This window comes from Sceloporus occidentalis, unplaced genomic scaffold (assembly GCF_023333645.1).
Source record: "Sceloporus occidentalis isolate IW3139 unplaced genomic scaffold, rSceOcc1.0.p SCAF_70, whole genome shotgun sequence".
Lineage (NCBI taxonomy): Eukaryota > Metazoa > Chordata > Lepidosauria > Squamata > Phrynosomatidae > Sceloporus > Sceloporus occidentalis.
The window spans coordinates 5,555,728-5,567,987 of NW_028317050.1; the positions used below are offsets into that span (position 1 = coordinate 5,555,728).

General features: G+C 42.2%; 1 protein-coding gene across 1 annotated transcript in view; it reads left to right on the forward strand.

Annotated features, from left to right (window-relative positions):
• Window positions 1-12,260, forward strand: part of LOC149286365 (DNA ligase 1-like) — a gene marked incomplete at its 3' end in the record, with an annotated part of 97,477 nt that overhangs the window by 64,535 nt on the left and 20,682 nt on the right. Inside the window, exon 16 of the mRNA XM_089494259.1 lies at window positions 1,147-1,299. Coding sequence (XP_089350385.1) covers window positions 1,147-1,299 — 153 coding nt within the window. The remainder of the gene's footprint in view (window positions 1-1,146; window positions 1,300-12,260) is intronic.

The window sequence follows — 12,260 nt, forward strand, 5'->3', positions numbered from 1 at the left end:
AAGATGGGTACACTGTGGTCATAAAGGGATGGACATGTCAGCAACAATATTCAGGTAGGCCGTCGCATTAAAAAAATGCTTAATTGGTACTAAGAGGCCCAAAGTGTGACAAGATAATGTCCCCCACACCATTACACCACAACAAGCCTGATCTGTTGATACAAGGCAGGATGGATCCATGCTTCCATGTTGTTTATGCCAAAGTCTGAATGTCACAGCTGGAATCCAGACTCATCAGACCAGGTAATGAGTCTGATGAGTTCTTCCACTCTTTCATTCTCCAGTTTTGGTGAGCCTGTGCAAATTGTAGCCTCAGTTTCCTGTTCTTAGCTGACAAGAGTGGCACCCGGTGTGGACTTCTGCTGTAGCCCATCTGCTTCAAGGTTCGACGTGTTGTGCCTTCAGAGATGGTATTCTGCATATCTTGGTTATAACAAATGGTTATTTCAGTTACTGTTGCCTTTGTCAACTCGAACCAGTCTGCCCATTCTCCTCTGACATCAACAAGGCATTTTCGTCCACACAACTGCCAGTCACTGGATATTTTCTCTTTTTGTGCGTGAAAATCCCAGTAGATCAGCAGTTTCTGATGTACTTGGTCCAGCACGTCTGGCACCAACAACCATGCCACCTTCAAAGTCTCTTAAATTCCCTTTCTTCCTCGTTCTGATGCTCAGTTTGAAGTTCAGCAAGTTGTCTTGACCACGTCTACATGCCTAAATGCATTGAGTTGCTGCCATGTGATTGGCTTATTAGCTATTTGTGTTAACAAGCAATTGTGTGTGTATATATACAGTAGATATAAAAAGTCTACACACCCCTGTTAAAATGCCAGGTTCTTGTGATGTTAAAGAATGAGACAAAGTTATAAGAGGGTGTGCACGCTTATGCAACCAGGTTATTGTGAGTTTTTATTTCCCCCCCTCAAAGATTTCAGTTTGTTTTCCAATTGAATTGTTCACATTAAAGGTGGGAAAAGTTCTGACATGATTTATCGTTGTCTCATTCTTTAACATCACAAGAACCTGGCATTTTACCAGGGGTGTGTAGACTTTTTATATCCACTGTATGTAAGGGGAGACCACGGAAAATGCTAACGTTATTGCCTTTTATGTGCATAGTCTAATTTGTTTCTTTTTCTCCTAGTTGAAAAAAGATTACCTAGAAGGTGTTGGGGATACTCTGGATCTTGTTGTAATTGGTGCCTACCTAGGAAAAGGAAAGCGAACTGGCTTGTATGGAGGTTTTCTCCTTGCATCATATGATGAAGAAAGTGAGGAGTATCAGACAATCTGCAAGGTGAATAAAAAATTATTAAAAGAGCTGCTTAGGTTACTTTAAATGTTGCATGTAAAAGTGTAGTGGCATGTAAGATTATCTTTATATTATTGCCATACATCATGTTAAACAAAAAACATGCAATTAATGTTTTATGTGTTTGTAAGAATCAAGTTCAGGGATAACCAGAATATGACAGATCCCTATTAAGAGGGAGAAAACCTTGCATGTAAACTCTAACTCTAGCGTACCCATTGGTAAACAAATATGCCTTTGAAATCGTTACTAATCTCTAGAGAGGCACCTAATGTAAAAGGCTTTTAAGTATGAGTTCATCAGAGCTGTGTTCTAATTCCAATCCTATGTCTAAAACCAGTGGCATAATTATAGGGGTCGCCACTGAGGCCACATGATTCAGCCTCCCCATGCCGGGCCATAAAGGGCCTTTCTGAACAATTTACAACCGGCATGGGGTATGTGAACATGAATGTGCCCATTTTAAAGGGCCTGTAAAATATGTTATGTGCTTAAACTTACAACTTAACCACACATCAGTGTAACCCAGATATGTATTGAGATATATCTACTAAAGGTTAATGTGTTTTCCTAACTAGAATAGCTACGCTTATCCACTTATAAAATATGCACTGATTGACACAGACAATAAGAACACAATCTCTGTTCTATTAATATCAGGGTTCTAACTGAAAGCTTCTGCTTCCTCCAAAATGCAGCAGAATATATTAAAAATAACAGGATATCCACAGTGCTGATTACGATAAACAAGACAAACCTTACTAAGTCATTTCGCATATAAAACAATGTAAATACAAAAATCTCAACATTAACCCCTTCAGTCCCCTATGGACGTACCGGTACGTCCAAAAAACGCATCCCAAGAATCCCCTATTGACGTACCGGTACGTCCTGCCCTTCTTGCAGCGGCAGGGACACATCCCCCTACATCGCTGGCTTTCTGCTGTCTGAACTCATGTAATAGCTTCTGGCAGGAACGCCGGAAAACTGTTACATTTTTATACGCTGATCGGGCATTCCCTTCTGGGTTGCGTCACTGCTGACGTCACCCAGAAGGTGATCGGAGACAGGATATCCCCTGCAGTGTCTGTCCAGGCTCTGCTGGGATATACGATCGCTCCGATGAGGCACAGACACTGTGATCTCTATGCAAGTCTATGGGGACTTGCATAGAGATCACAGTGTGATCGGTGCAGGGAGGAGAGTGAGAAACCATGTTTCTCACCCTCCTCCCATGCTGAAAAATGAAACAGAGGGGGGGAAAAAAATGATTAGTGATTTAAAAAAAAAAAACCACAAAGTGAGCTAAGTGATGTCATTGTGACATAATTGGCATTAATAACATGTTCAAGAGGTCCCTGTTGGCCAGGAGTGATCTGATCATCATGAGCCCACTTTTGATTGGTTCTGCAGCAGTTTTTGACTGTTGCAATTACTAAACTCACTGCATTTGACCTGGAAGCACCCTGGACTTTCAGATCAGTGCTGTTGTTTTTTTTTTTTTTAATGTTTTTAACTCTTTCAATCCTGATGCTCCATTGGAGCACATCATTGACTGATATTTAGTCCCCACAAGTGTGTGGGGACAAATATTAACCCCTGCAATCATGGCATTGAAGGGGTTAACACTGCACAATCGTTGTTAATAGAGCAATCAGGCTGCATGGGGAGGGTTGGGGCTGGTCTCCACACTCATGTAGAGACCGAAGAACCCTTTCACCCTGTCCCTGAAGCTGCCTCTGGCTGGGACACAATCGCCTGTAAACCTGGATTGCAGGGGAAAAGTCTCCTACAGAAGTGATCAAAGGGCTTGTCGGGTATTAACCCCTTCAATGGCACGATCGCGGCATTTTAGGGGTTAACACTGCACTGTCGCTCTCATGGAGCGATCAGGCAGCAGGGGAATGTTGTGATAGGTCCCCACACAATCAACAAACAACCCCCTTCCCTGAAACTGCTTGGGGGCTGTGCTGGTTTGCCATGACGATTGTGGCTATGTGGGGGGATTTTTTTTTGGATGACATACCTGGTACGTCATGGAACCGCTTGTACCATGCCCACGTGCGGTCGTGAAGGGGTTAAAATTGTTTCCCTCTGGCCAAACAACACTTCCTATCATCCCTGTGAGTTTTTACAATCTTAGGACAATACAACCATAGATTTGCTGTCCTGAGATGGACACACCTGGAATTTACAACCTACATACATACTTGACTCTCAAGCACGTCTTGTACCTATTCACACATTATGTAGCTGAGACTAAGGTATAACATAAAATAATACGCAATTGCCCATAGTGTAACTCGTCTATGTATAAGTGTGTGAGAGCATGGATGTCTGTGTCGTGTGTGTGTGTGTGTGTGTGACTATGGATGCCTGTAAAAGTGTGCGCGTCCGTGAGCATAGATGTCTATATAAGTGTGTGCGCGCAGGCGCGTGAGCATGGATGTCTTTAAGTGTGTGTAAGCATAGGTGTCTAAATCTCCTATTGAGTTGGATGTAGCAAAATATAAACTGTCAGGACATCCCCATATTTCATTTTTTTTCTTCTTGTGTACACTAGGTTAAGAGGACTCCTTATCTTTGTCCAGGTAGTTCTTTAGTGTTTCTTGAGCGGTTACCCATACCCCTCATATCTACCCATGGTTGGCTGTAGAGGATAAGCTGCAAGCCGGTCCTTGGCACCATTTTTAGGGGTTTGATCCATGATAGGACTGTTTCCTAGTTAGCTGGATGACCTTTAGTTGTAGCACAGGGTCCATTTCTAATATTTTATAGGAAATTAGATATGATCAAATAAATCCTGAGTGCAATGATACCACCCATGCATGGGTTTGCCGGGTTGTTTGTGAGGTAAAATGCCACATTAACAACACGATTATATCTCCTACTAACCAGGCACGATGCCCTGTGGTCATCCTTGACTCTAACCTTTCCTTCATCCCTCACATTTAGTCCCTCGACAGATCCTGCTGCTTGCACCTAAAAAACATCTCTCGCATCCACCCAAGAATCCAGAAAAACTCTGGTTCATTCACTTATCATTTCCTGTCTTGACTACTGCAACACTCTTCTGGTTGGATTTCCACTGTCTTGAATCTCTCCTCTACAGTCTGTCTTAAATGCTGCTGCTGCTAGGCTTGTATTCCTTGCACGCCTCTCCTCTTCTGCTTCCACACTCTGTGAAACCCTCCACTGGCTCCCAATTACCTTTAGAATTAAATTTAAAATCCTGGTACTAACATATAAGGCCCTCCATAACACTGCTCCTCCATACATTTCTGACCTCATAAGCAAATACTCTCCTACTCGATCCTTACGTTCTTCCCATGGGCTAAGGCTCTCTTCGCTTATCACCTCTTCCTTTTGCCCATCTACAAGATTTCACTCTGGCTGCCCCATATCTCTGGAATCTACTTCCACCGCACCTTCAGCATTCACCCTCCCTCCCAAAATTCAAGAAACATCTCAAAACTCACTTCTTCAGAGAAGCATACCATCTTAGCTGCTAGAACTTCCTTGTCATTGATACAACCACCACGCTGCCTCTCACCCTTTCTCTGTGCCTTATGTTTGTCACCCCATTCCATCAAGATTGTAAGCTTGCGAGCAGGGCTCTCTCCACCTAATGTATTGGTTTGTCTTAGTCTGTCAATTCTCGTCTTGTCATACCCTTTGAGTATATGTATTGTATTAAGCGCTGCGTAGATTGTTGGTTTTATTTATATAGCGCCATTTCCTAAGTGGGCCATCAAACCTATGTTTTTGAAAACTAGACACCCAAGGTATTTAAAAAGCCCGTATTTTAACCCTTTCCATGCACTTATTATACCACCAGTCTTTTTGTGTGCCCCCCCCCCCCCCCACACACACACTCATTGTACTTCAGGTATGACTTTACCACTCCTGGTATACATCACTGTCAAACACTGTTAAAACCGGACAGGGGGCAGACATGGCCCCTGATGTCGATCTCAGTGTTGCTGAATGCTTCGACATTGTTGAATTGTTACCTGTATAATTCAGGCTTTCGATTTGGACTTTTGACATCTGGTCCTTTTTTTTTTTTCACACATTGTACTTCAGGTATGAATTCATAACTCCATATATATATATATCACTGTGAAACACTCCAGTATGTGTTCAGCAACATCCCAGAGTACAGTGATACCACCCATGCATAGGTTACCTAAGGTACTTCAGGTGCTGGTATTTTAACCCTTTCCATGTGCTAAATCCACCACCAGCGTTTGTCAAAGTTTGTGGTAGTCATTTTTTCCCCCACACATATTGTATTTATGTATGAATTTACAGGCCTTGATATATGTCGCTGTTAAACACCACTCCAATATGTTTTAGGCAGCATCCCCTGAGTACAGCGATACCACCCATGCATTGCTTTGTTTGGGTGCTAAAAGGCCACATTTATGAGGTGCACTTTTTTTCTCTGCATTTTGACATCTGGTCAGTGTGTCTATGCCCTGTCACCGAGCTGGATAGTCCGACCGACTACCTCCGCTGACTTCTGCTCCCTTATCCTGGGACAACACAATTTCCCCGGTTTCCTAGTCACTAACCGAGACTCAGTGTAGGGTATAACCAAAACGAAGACTGATTTATTTTTCATACATATGGCTGGATATAGCCAGCAAAGCACACATTAACACAAAACAAGATATTGGTATACAAACAGCCCCCTTAATCTGCCTCCCAGAGACAACGGGGTCAGTAAAGGGATTAACAATACAACCTCCACTCTTTCTGGCCAAAATCAGTTCCAAGGTTTGGCCAGGGTAAATGTCTGTAGTGGTGGAACGGGGGGGCGTTGGCGGCAACATAGTTGTGTACCATGGAGTGCCCATAGTCAATAGAGAGGAGGCTGGCTGTCAGGCCTCTCCAGTGCCCCCAGTGATGGAGGGTTCCGTCACATGCCCTATTTTGGCCAGGTTCAAAGATGTCACATTCAATTTGCCCTATCAAGCCATAAGTTTTTTAAACTAGACACCTCATGGGTATTTGAAACCACACTTAGAGGAACTTTTGAGATAGACCTTGTGCCTATCCCATGCTTGCTTAAATGCCTTTACTGTAGTAACATTACCACTTCTGCTGGAAGGCTATTCCATGCATCCACTACCCTTTCCGTAAAGTAATATTTTCTGATGTTACCATTAAACCTTTGCCCCTCCAGCTTATGACTATATCTTCTTGTGGTGGTAGTATTTCTCCTTTTTATATAAACTCTCTTCCTTTATCTTGTTGATTCCCTTTAAGTATTTAAATGTCTCTATCATATCCCCCTGTCACATCTTTCTCCCAGGCTATATATGTTAAAATCCTTTAACCTGCCCTGGTAAAGTTAATCCTGTAATCCATAAACCATTTAAGTAGCCCTTCTCTGAACGATCTCCAGTACTGTACACAATACTCCAAGTGAGGTCTCACCAGTGATCTGTACAACGGCATGAGCACTTCCCTCTTTCTACTGTTAATATCTCTCGCTATACAACCAAGCATTCAGCTACCATTACCTGCTGTTCTACCTACCTTTAAATCCTCAGAAATAATTACCTCTAAATCCCTTTCCTCACATGTTGAGGTTAGGACAGTAATATAGAAATATTCTATACTCTGACCTTGGGTTTTTATGCCCTAGATGCATTACTTTGCATTTATCCACATTAAATGCCAGTTGCCACAGCTCTGACCATTTTTCCAGTTTACCTAAATCATTTGCCATTTGGCTTCTTCCTCCAGGAACATCATCCCTGTTGCAAATTTTTGTGTCGTCAGCAAATAGACATACCATAAGAGAATGGGTCCAAGTACAGATCCCTGAGGTATCCCACTGGTTAAAAGACCTTGCTCTGAATATACGTCATTGACTACAACCCTGTGTTGTCTGTCACTCAGCCACTCCCTAATCCATTCAACAATATTGGGATCTAAACCCAGAGATTGCAGTTTATTTATAAATCTTCTATGTGGCACAGTGTCAAAGGCCTTAATGAAATCCAAATACGCAATGTCTACTGCACCACCTTGATCAATTACTTTAGTCACCCAATCAAGAAAAATCAATAAGATTCGTTTGGCATCTTCCTGAGGTAAACCCATGTTGTTTTTGATCTTGAAACCCATGTGACTTCAGATGTTCAACAATCCTTTCCTTTAACATTGTTTCCATTAATTTCCCCACTACAGATGTAAGACTAACTGGCCTGTAGTTGTCCGACTCCTCCCTACTGCCTTTTTGCGAATGGGCACATCATTTGCTGCTTTCCAATCTCCTGGGACGACTCCCGTTACCAATGATTCGTTAAATAAATCCGTTAACGGTTTTGCTAGTACACTCCCAAGCTCTTTTAATAAATTGGGGTATATCCCATCAGGCCCCATCGACTTATTTGTCTTTACCTTAGACAACTGAAGTAGAACCTCCGCCTCGATAAACTCACATATTTCAAATGACTGTCTTTTTTCTATTCCCTCATTTTCATTTGTAAAAACTGAGCAGAAATGTTCATTGAGGCAGTCAGCTAAACCTTTATCTTCTTCTACATACATTCCTTTTGTTTTTAATCTAACTAATCCTTGTTTTACTTTACTTTTCTCATTTACAATTCGCTCTTCTGCGTGTGATTTGGCAGCTCTTATAACTTTCTTTGCTTCTTTCTGCCTAATGTTATAGATCTGTCTATCTTCCTCACTTTGGGTATTTTTGTATCTACTAAAGGCTAGCTTCTTGTCTTGTACGATTTTGGCCACTTCTGCAGAGTACCACAGCGGCTTCTTTAATTTTTTACTCTTACTGACCAGCTTAATATAATTTTCTGTTATCTTCAATAATACAACTTTTAAATAATCCCATTTCTCCTGTACTCCATTTAAATTGCCCCACTCTGATAATGACTCCTTTACACATTCTCATTTAAAAAAAAAAAGTCAGCTTTTCTAAAAATCTAAAACTTTTTTGTTTTTGTGTGGTGTGACTCAATCACTGTTCGTATATTAAACCACACAGACTGATGATCACTGGATCCCAAACTTTCACCTACAGAAATATCTGTTAACAAATCTATTTGTGAACACTAAATCTAATATGGCCTCCTTACAAATTGGTTCCTCAACTACTTGTTTTAAAGATAATCCCAGTAGGGAGTTTAGAATATCCGCACTCCAGGTACAACCAGCTACTTTTGTTTTCCAGTTCACATCAGGGAGATTAAAGTCACCCATGATTATAACATCCCCCATCACTGTGATTTTAGCTATTTCCTCAACTAGTAAATTATTTAGTTCTACTACTTGTCCTGGGGGTCTATAAATCACACCCACGTGAGTTACTTTACTTTTGCCAAATTGTACTGTAACCCAAACAGACTCTGTTCTCCTCACCAATTTGTGTTAAATTAGATTTTATTTTTCACATATAGGGCCACCCCTCCCCCTTTCTTGCTCTTTCTGTCTTTTCTATATAAAGAATACCTCAGTATTCTTATGTCTTGTCATTTTTCTCATTATACCATGTCTCAGTAACAGCCACTATATCAGGGGCGTCCAAGTTTTTTCTGCAGTGGGCCACTTCATCAGAATTGTATACGTGCGCGGGCCGCACTCATTTTTCACTGTGAGAAGATATGGCCTTTAATAAGATATGCAGATTAAAATAAATTAAATGACACAAAACCTTTACTTTTCCTCTCACTGATTTCTGGGCGTAGAAAGTTTTGTGACTACAAATTCAGGATTCTGGATAAGTAAAAATAAAATAGTTCTATTTATTTTAGCGATGCACTAAAATGAAAATTCTGGACCAAAACCGAAAATTCAGGGTTCACTTAGCCGAAACTGAAAGAGACACACCAAAATTGTACAAAAAAATTATATATTATGATTGAAAACAGCAATCTCAGGCATACCCAGATTCCAGCATGTACTGGTTGGCTGGGCATTGTATTTTTTGTCCAATTTTAGTGTGTAACCACACTTTTATTAAAAGTAACACACCACAATTGGACAAAAAAAATCAACAATATGACTTGGCATGATAGGAGTGTGATTGCTAACAGCAAACACGCTCTTTTGATACCCAGGCAACCAGTAAATGCTGGAACCTAGGCATGATGGGACTGTGATTGCTGTTAGCAGATTGCTGTTAGCAATCACACTCCTATCATCCCAAGTCAGCCAGTACATGCTGGTACAGGGTGGCTGTAAGTGCAGACCCCATACTGCTGGCAACATCAATACACAAGGGGGGCAGCTAGCCAGGTTTCAGCATGTACTGGCTGACTTGGCATGATAGGAGTGGGATTGTTAACAGCAATCACAGTCCCATCATGCCTAGGTTCCAGCACTTACACATCCATGCTATCTCACACACACAAATTCATCATTTACAGATTCATTCCCTCAATCAGGCATACTCATTCAAACACCCTCCCCCACCCCCTTACCTGCATTACAGCTCTCTCAATGCCGATCACAGACTTCAGCAGAGGGCGCAGCCTCTCTCGTTCTCCCCACAGAGGAGGCAGGACTGGAGCAGAGAATAGACCCTCCCACAAGTAAGCAGCAGGGCTCTTGTGATCCTGGCTGCCTATCTCACGCGGGCCGCACCTCGATGTCCCGCGGGCCGCATGTTGGACGCCCCTGCACTATATCGACATTCTCAGTTGCCACAACTGTTACAAGTTCATGGATCTTATTCCCTAAACTGCGAGCATTTGTAGACACGACCCTTAACTTGTCGTTTAACACTAATGCTGCAATCGCTTTCTGTCCTTGTGTTGGGGGGCAAAATATATGCTTCTCCCTATTATCTGTGTAGACCAAGCCCCCAGATCCACCTACCTGGTTACTAAGTAAATCACCTTCCCTTTCTATACTGTCTTGCCTGGTATTTAGCACCCCCCACACCACCATTCCTAGTTTAAAATCTCCTCCAACCGTCTAGCTATTCTCACCCCAAGCACATTGGATCCTCTTGCATTTAGGTGCAATCCATCACGACTATAGAGATTGTACCCCAAAGCAAAATCAGCCCAGTGCTCTAAAAACCCAAAGCCCTCCTTCTTACACCAAGACTTCAGCCATGCATTTAGCTGCCTTATAATCACCCGCTGTCTTTCTGGTGTAGCGCATGGCGCAGGTAGTATCTCTGAGAATACTACCTTGGAGGTCCTTTTTTTAATCTTACTCCCTAAATCCCTAAAATGACCTTCTAGGACACTCCATCTTCCTCTTACTATGTCATTGGTGCCAATGTGCACCAAGACAGCTGGATCCTCGCCAGCCCCTCCCAATAATGGATCCACTCTGTCCGCAACATGCCGAACGCGGGCAACTGGGAGACTGCAAACCATTTGGTTGCTGCGATCAGAGCTACAGATTACTCTGTTTTCCTAATTATTGAATCCCCTACCACCACAACCTGCCTGGGCTTCCCTTTCTTTCAGATCCCCTGCACACTGGATGAACAGCTTTTTCCGGAAAGCCTACCTCTGAGGCTGCCTCCCCAACATGCTCACTTAAAAGGGCAAATTTCTTGGGATGGTGAAACTCTGGGCTGGCTTCCCTCTTCCTCTTCCCTCCCCCACTACAACCATGTCTTACTGTTACCCAGCTATGTGCCTGACTCCCTTCTGACTGGTCTCCTTCCTCATTCATTCTGAATTCAGAGTACAAGATATAACTCCCTACCTTCTTTCCTAATCCTAGCAGCCAGGAGAAAGCTTCATACTTTTGGATCCAAAGAGATGTTTATCCAACTACCTTTCCTGAACAATGTATTGGCATACGTCTGCTACTCAGGGTTTACCAAAGGCTCCTATACCTCTAAGCAGACTATTGCTCACTGGATTATTCATAACTGCTTATCTGTGGGTGGAATTCCTCCCCTGGGATTTAAGGCCCACTACGCTGTGGCCGCATCTTGGGCTGAAATCTATCTGGCCACTCCTGAAGAGATCTGTAAGGCAGATCCGTGGAAGAGTCTACGTAAATTTTCCAAACACAACCACTTGAGTGACCTGGCTGCGAAGTAGAAGGGTATTGAATATGGCTATTTCTGATTCTCATTAATGATTGAGTTTCCCACCCTTTTTCTCTTTTAAAGCTCATGTATTGCCAGGGAAACAAATTCTACTTACCAAGAATTCTCTCTTCCCTCCTATTACCTGGGTGGCATAGTTCTTTTCCCCTCCCGCTTGTATTTCAATACTAAACCTTCTCACTTTTTGCAGCATCCTGTTGTACCGGAGTTGTCTTTTTAATCCACAGAGGAGCCCTTGAGGGTAGGAGCTATTTGTACCTTTTTTCTCTTAGTGCCTTGCCTACAAGGAGGAGTCTCTCGTATCTTTTGTGCCTCCAAGGCAATACCAGGGAAAATAGAATTCTTGGTAAGAGGAATCTGTATTTCAGGAACAGTATAGTGTTGCTTTACTTCTGTTTCCCACCATACTGTCTCATAGCAGTCCACTCCAATGTATGAATTGTTGATGTGCAATTACTATAATAGAGGCAAAGAGAAGTTTATCTTGTTCGGCAATAGGGGTGCATTCACAACTAGATGTTTCTGGGAACATTGCTGCAGGAAACTTGCCATAATGTTAGAGAATGAATGGATACATGGACAGCCTTGCATTTGCTGTCAGTTAGGGACAATATTTGAGGATACAGTTTGGTCAGTTACCAATCAACAGCTTCTCTGTTAGAAACGTGTTAAAAAAATATTATCCTTGTTTGTCGCATAGATCATTAAGTGGAACCTGTAGTTTAGTGTAGCTGACGTTTTTCATGGTAAAATGTAAAACAATTGATACTGTAATGTGGCAGCTCATATATGGTTAGATTAGTTTATCATTTAAAAAAAAAAAATATCTCTGCTGACATGCTAGGATCACTATAGTGATATCAAACTCTTCTGCCTGTCAAAGCCCCTG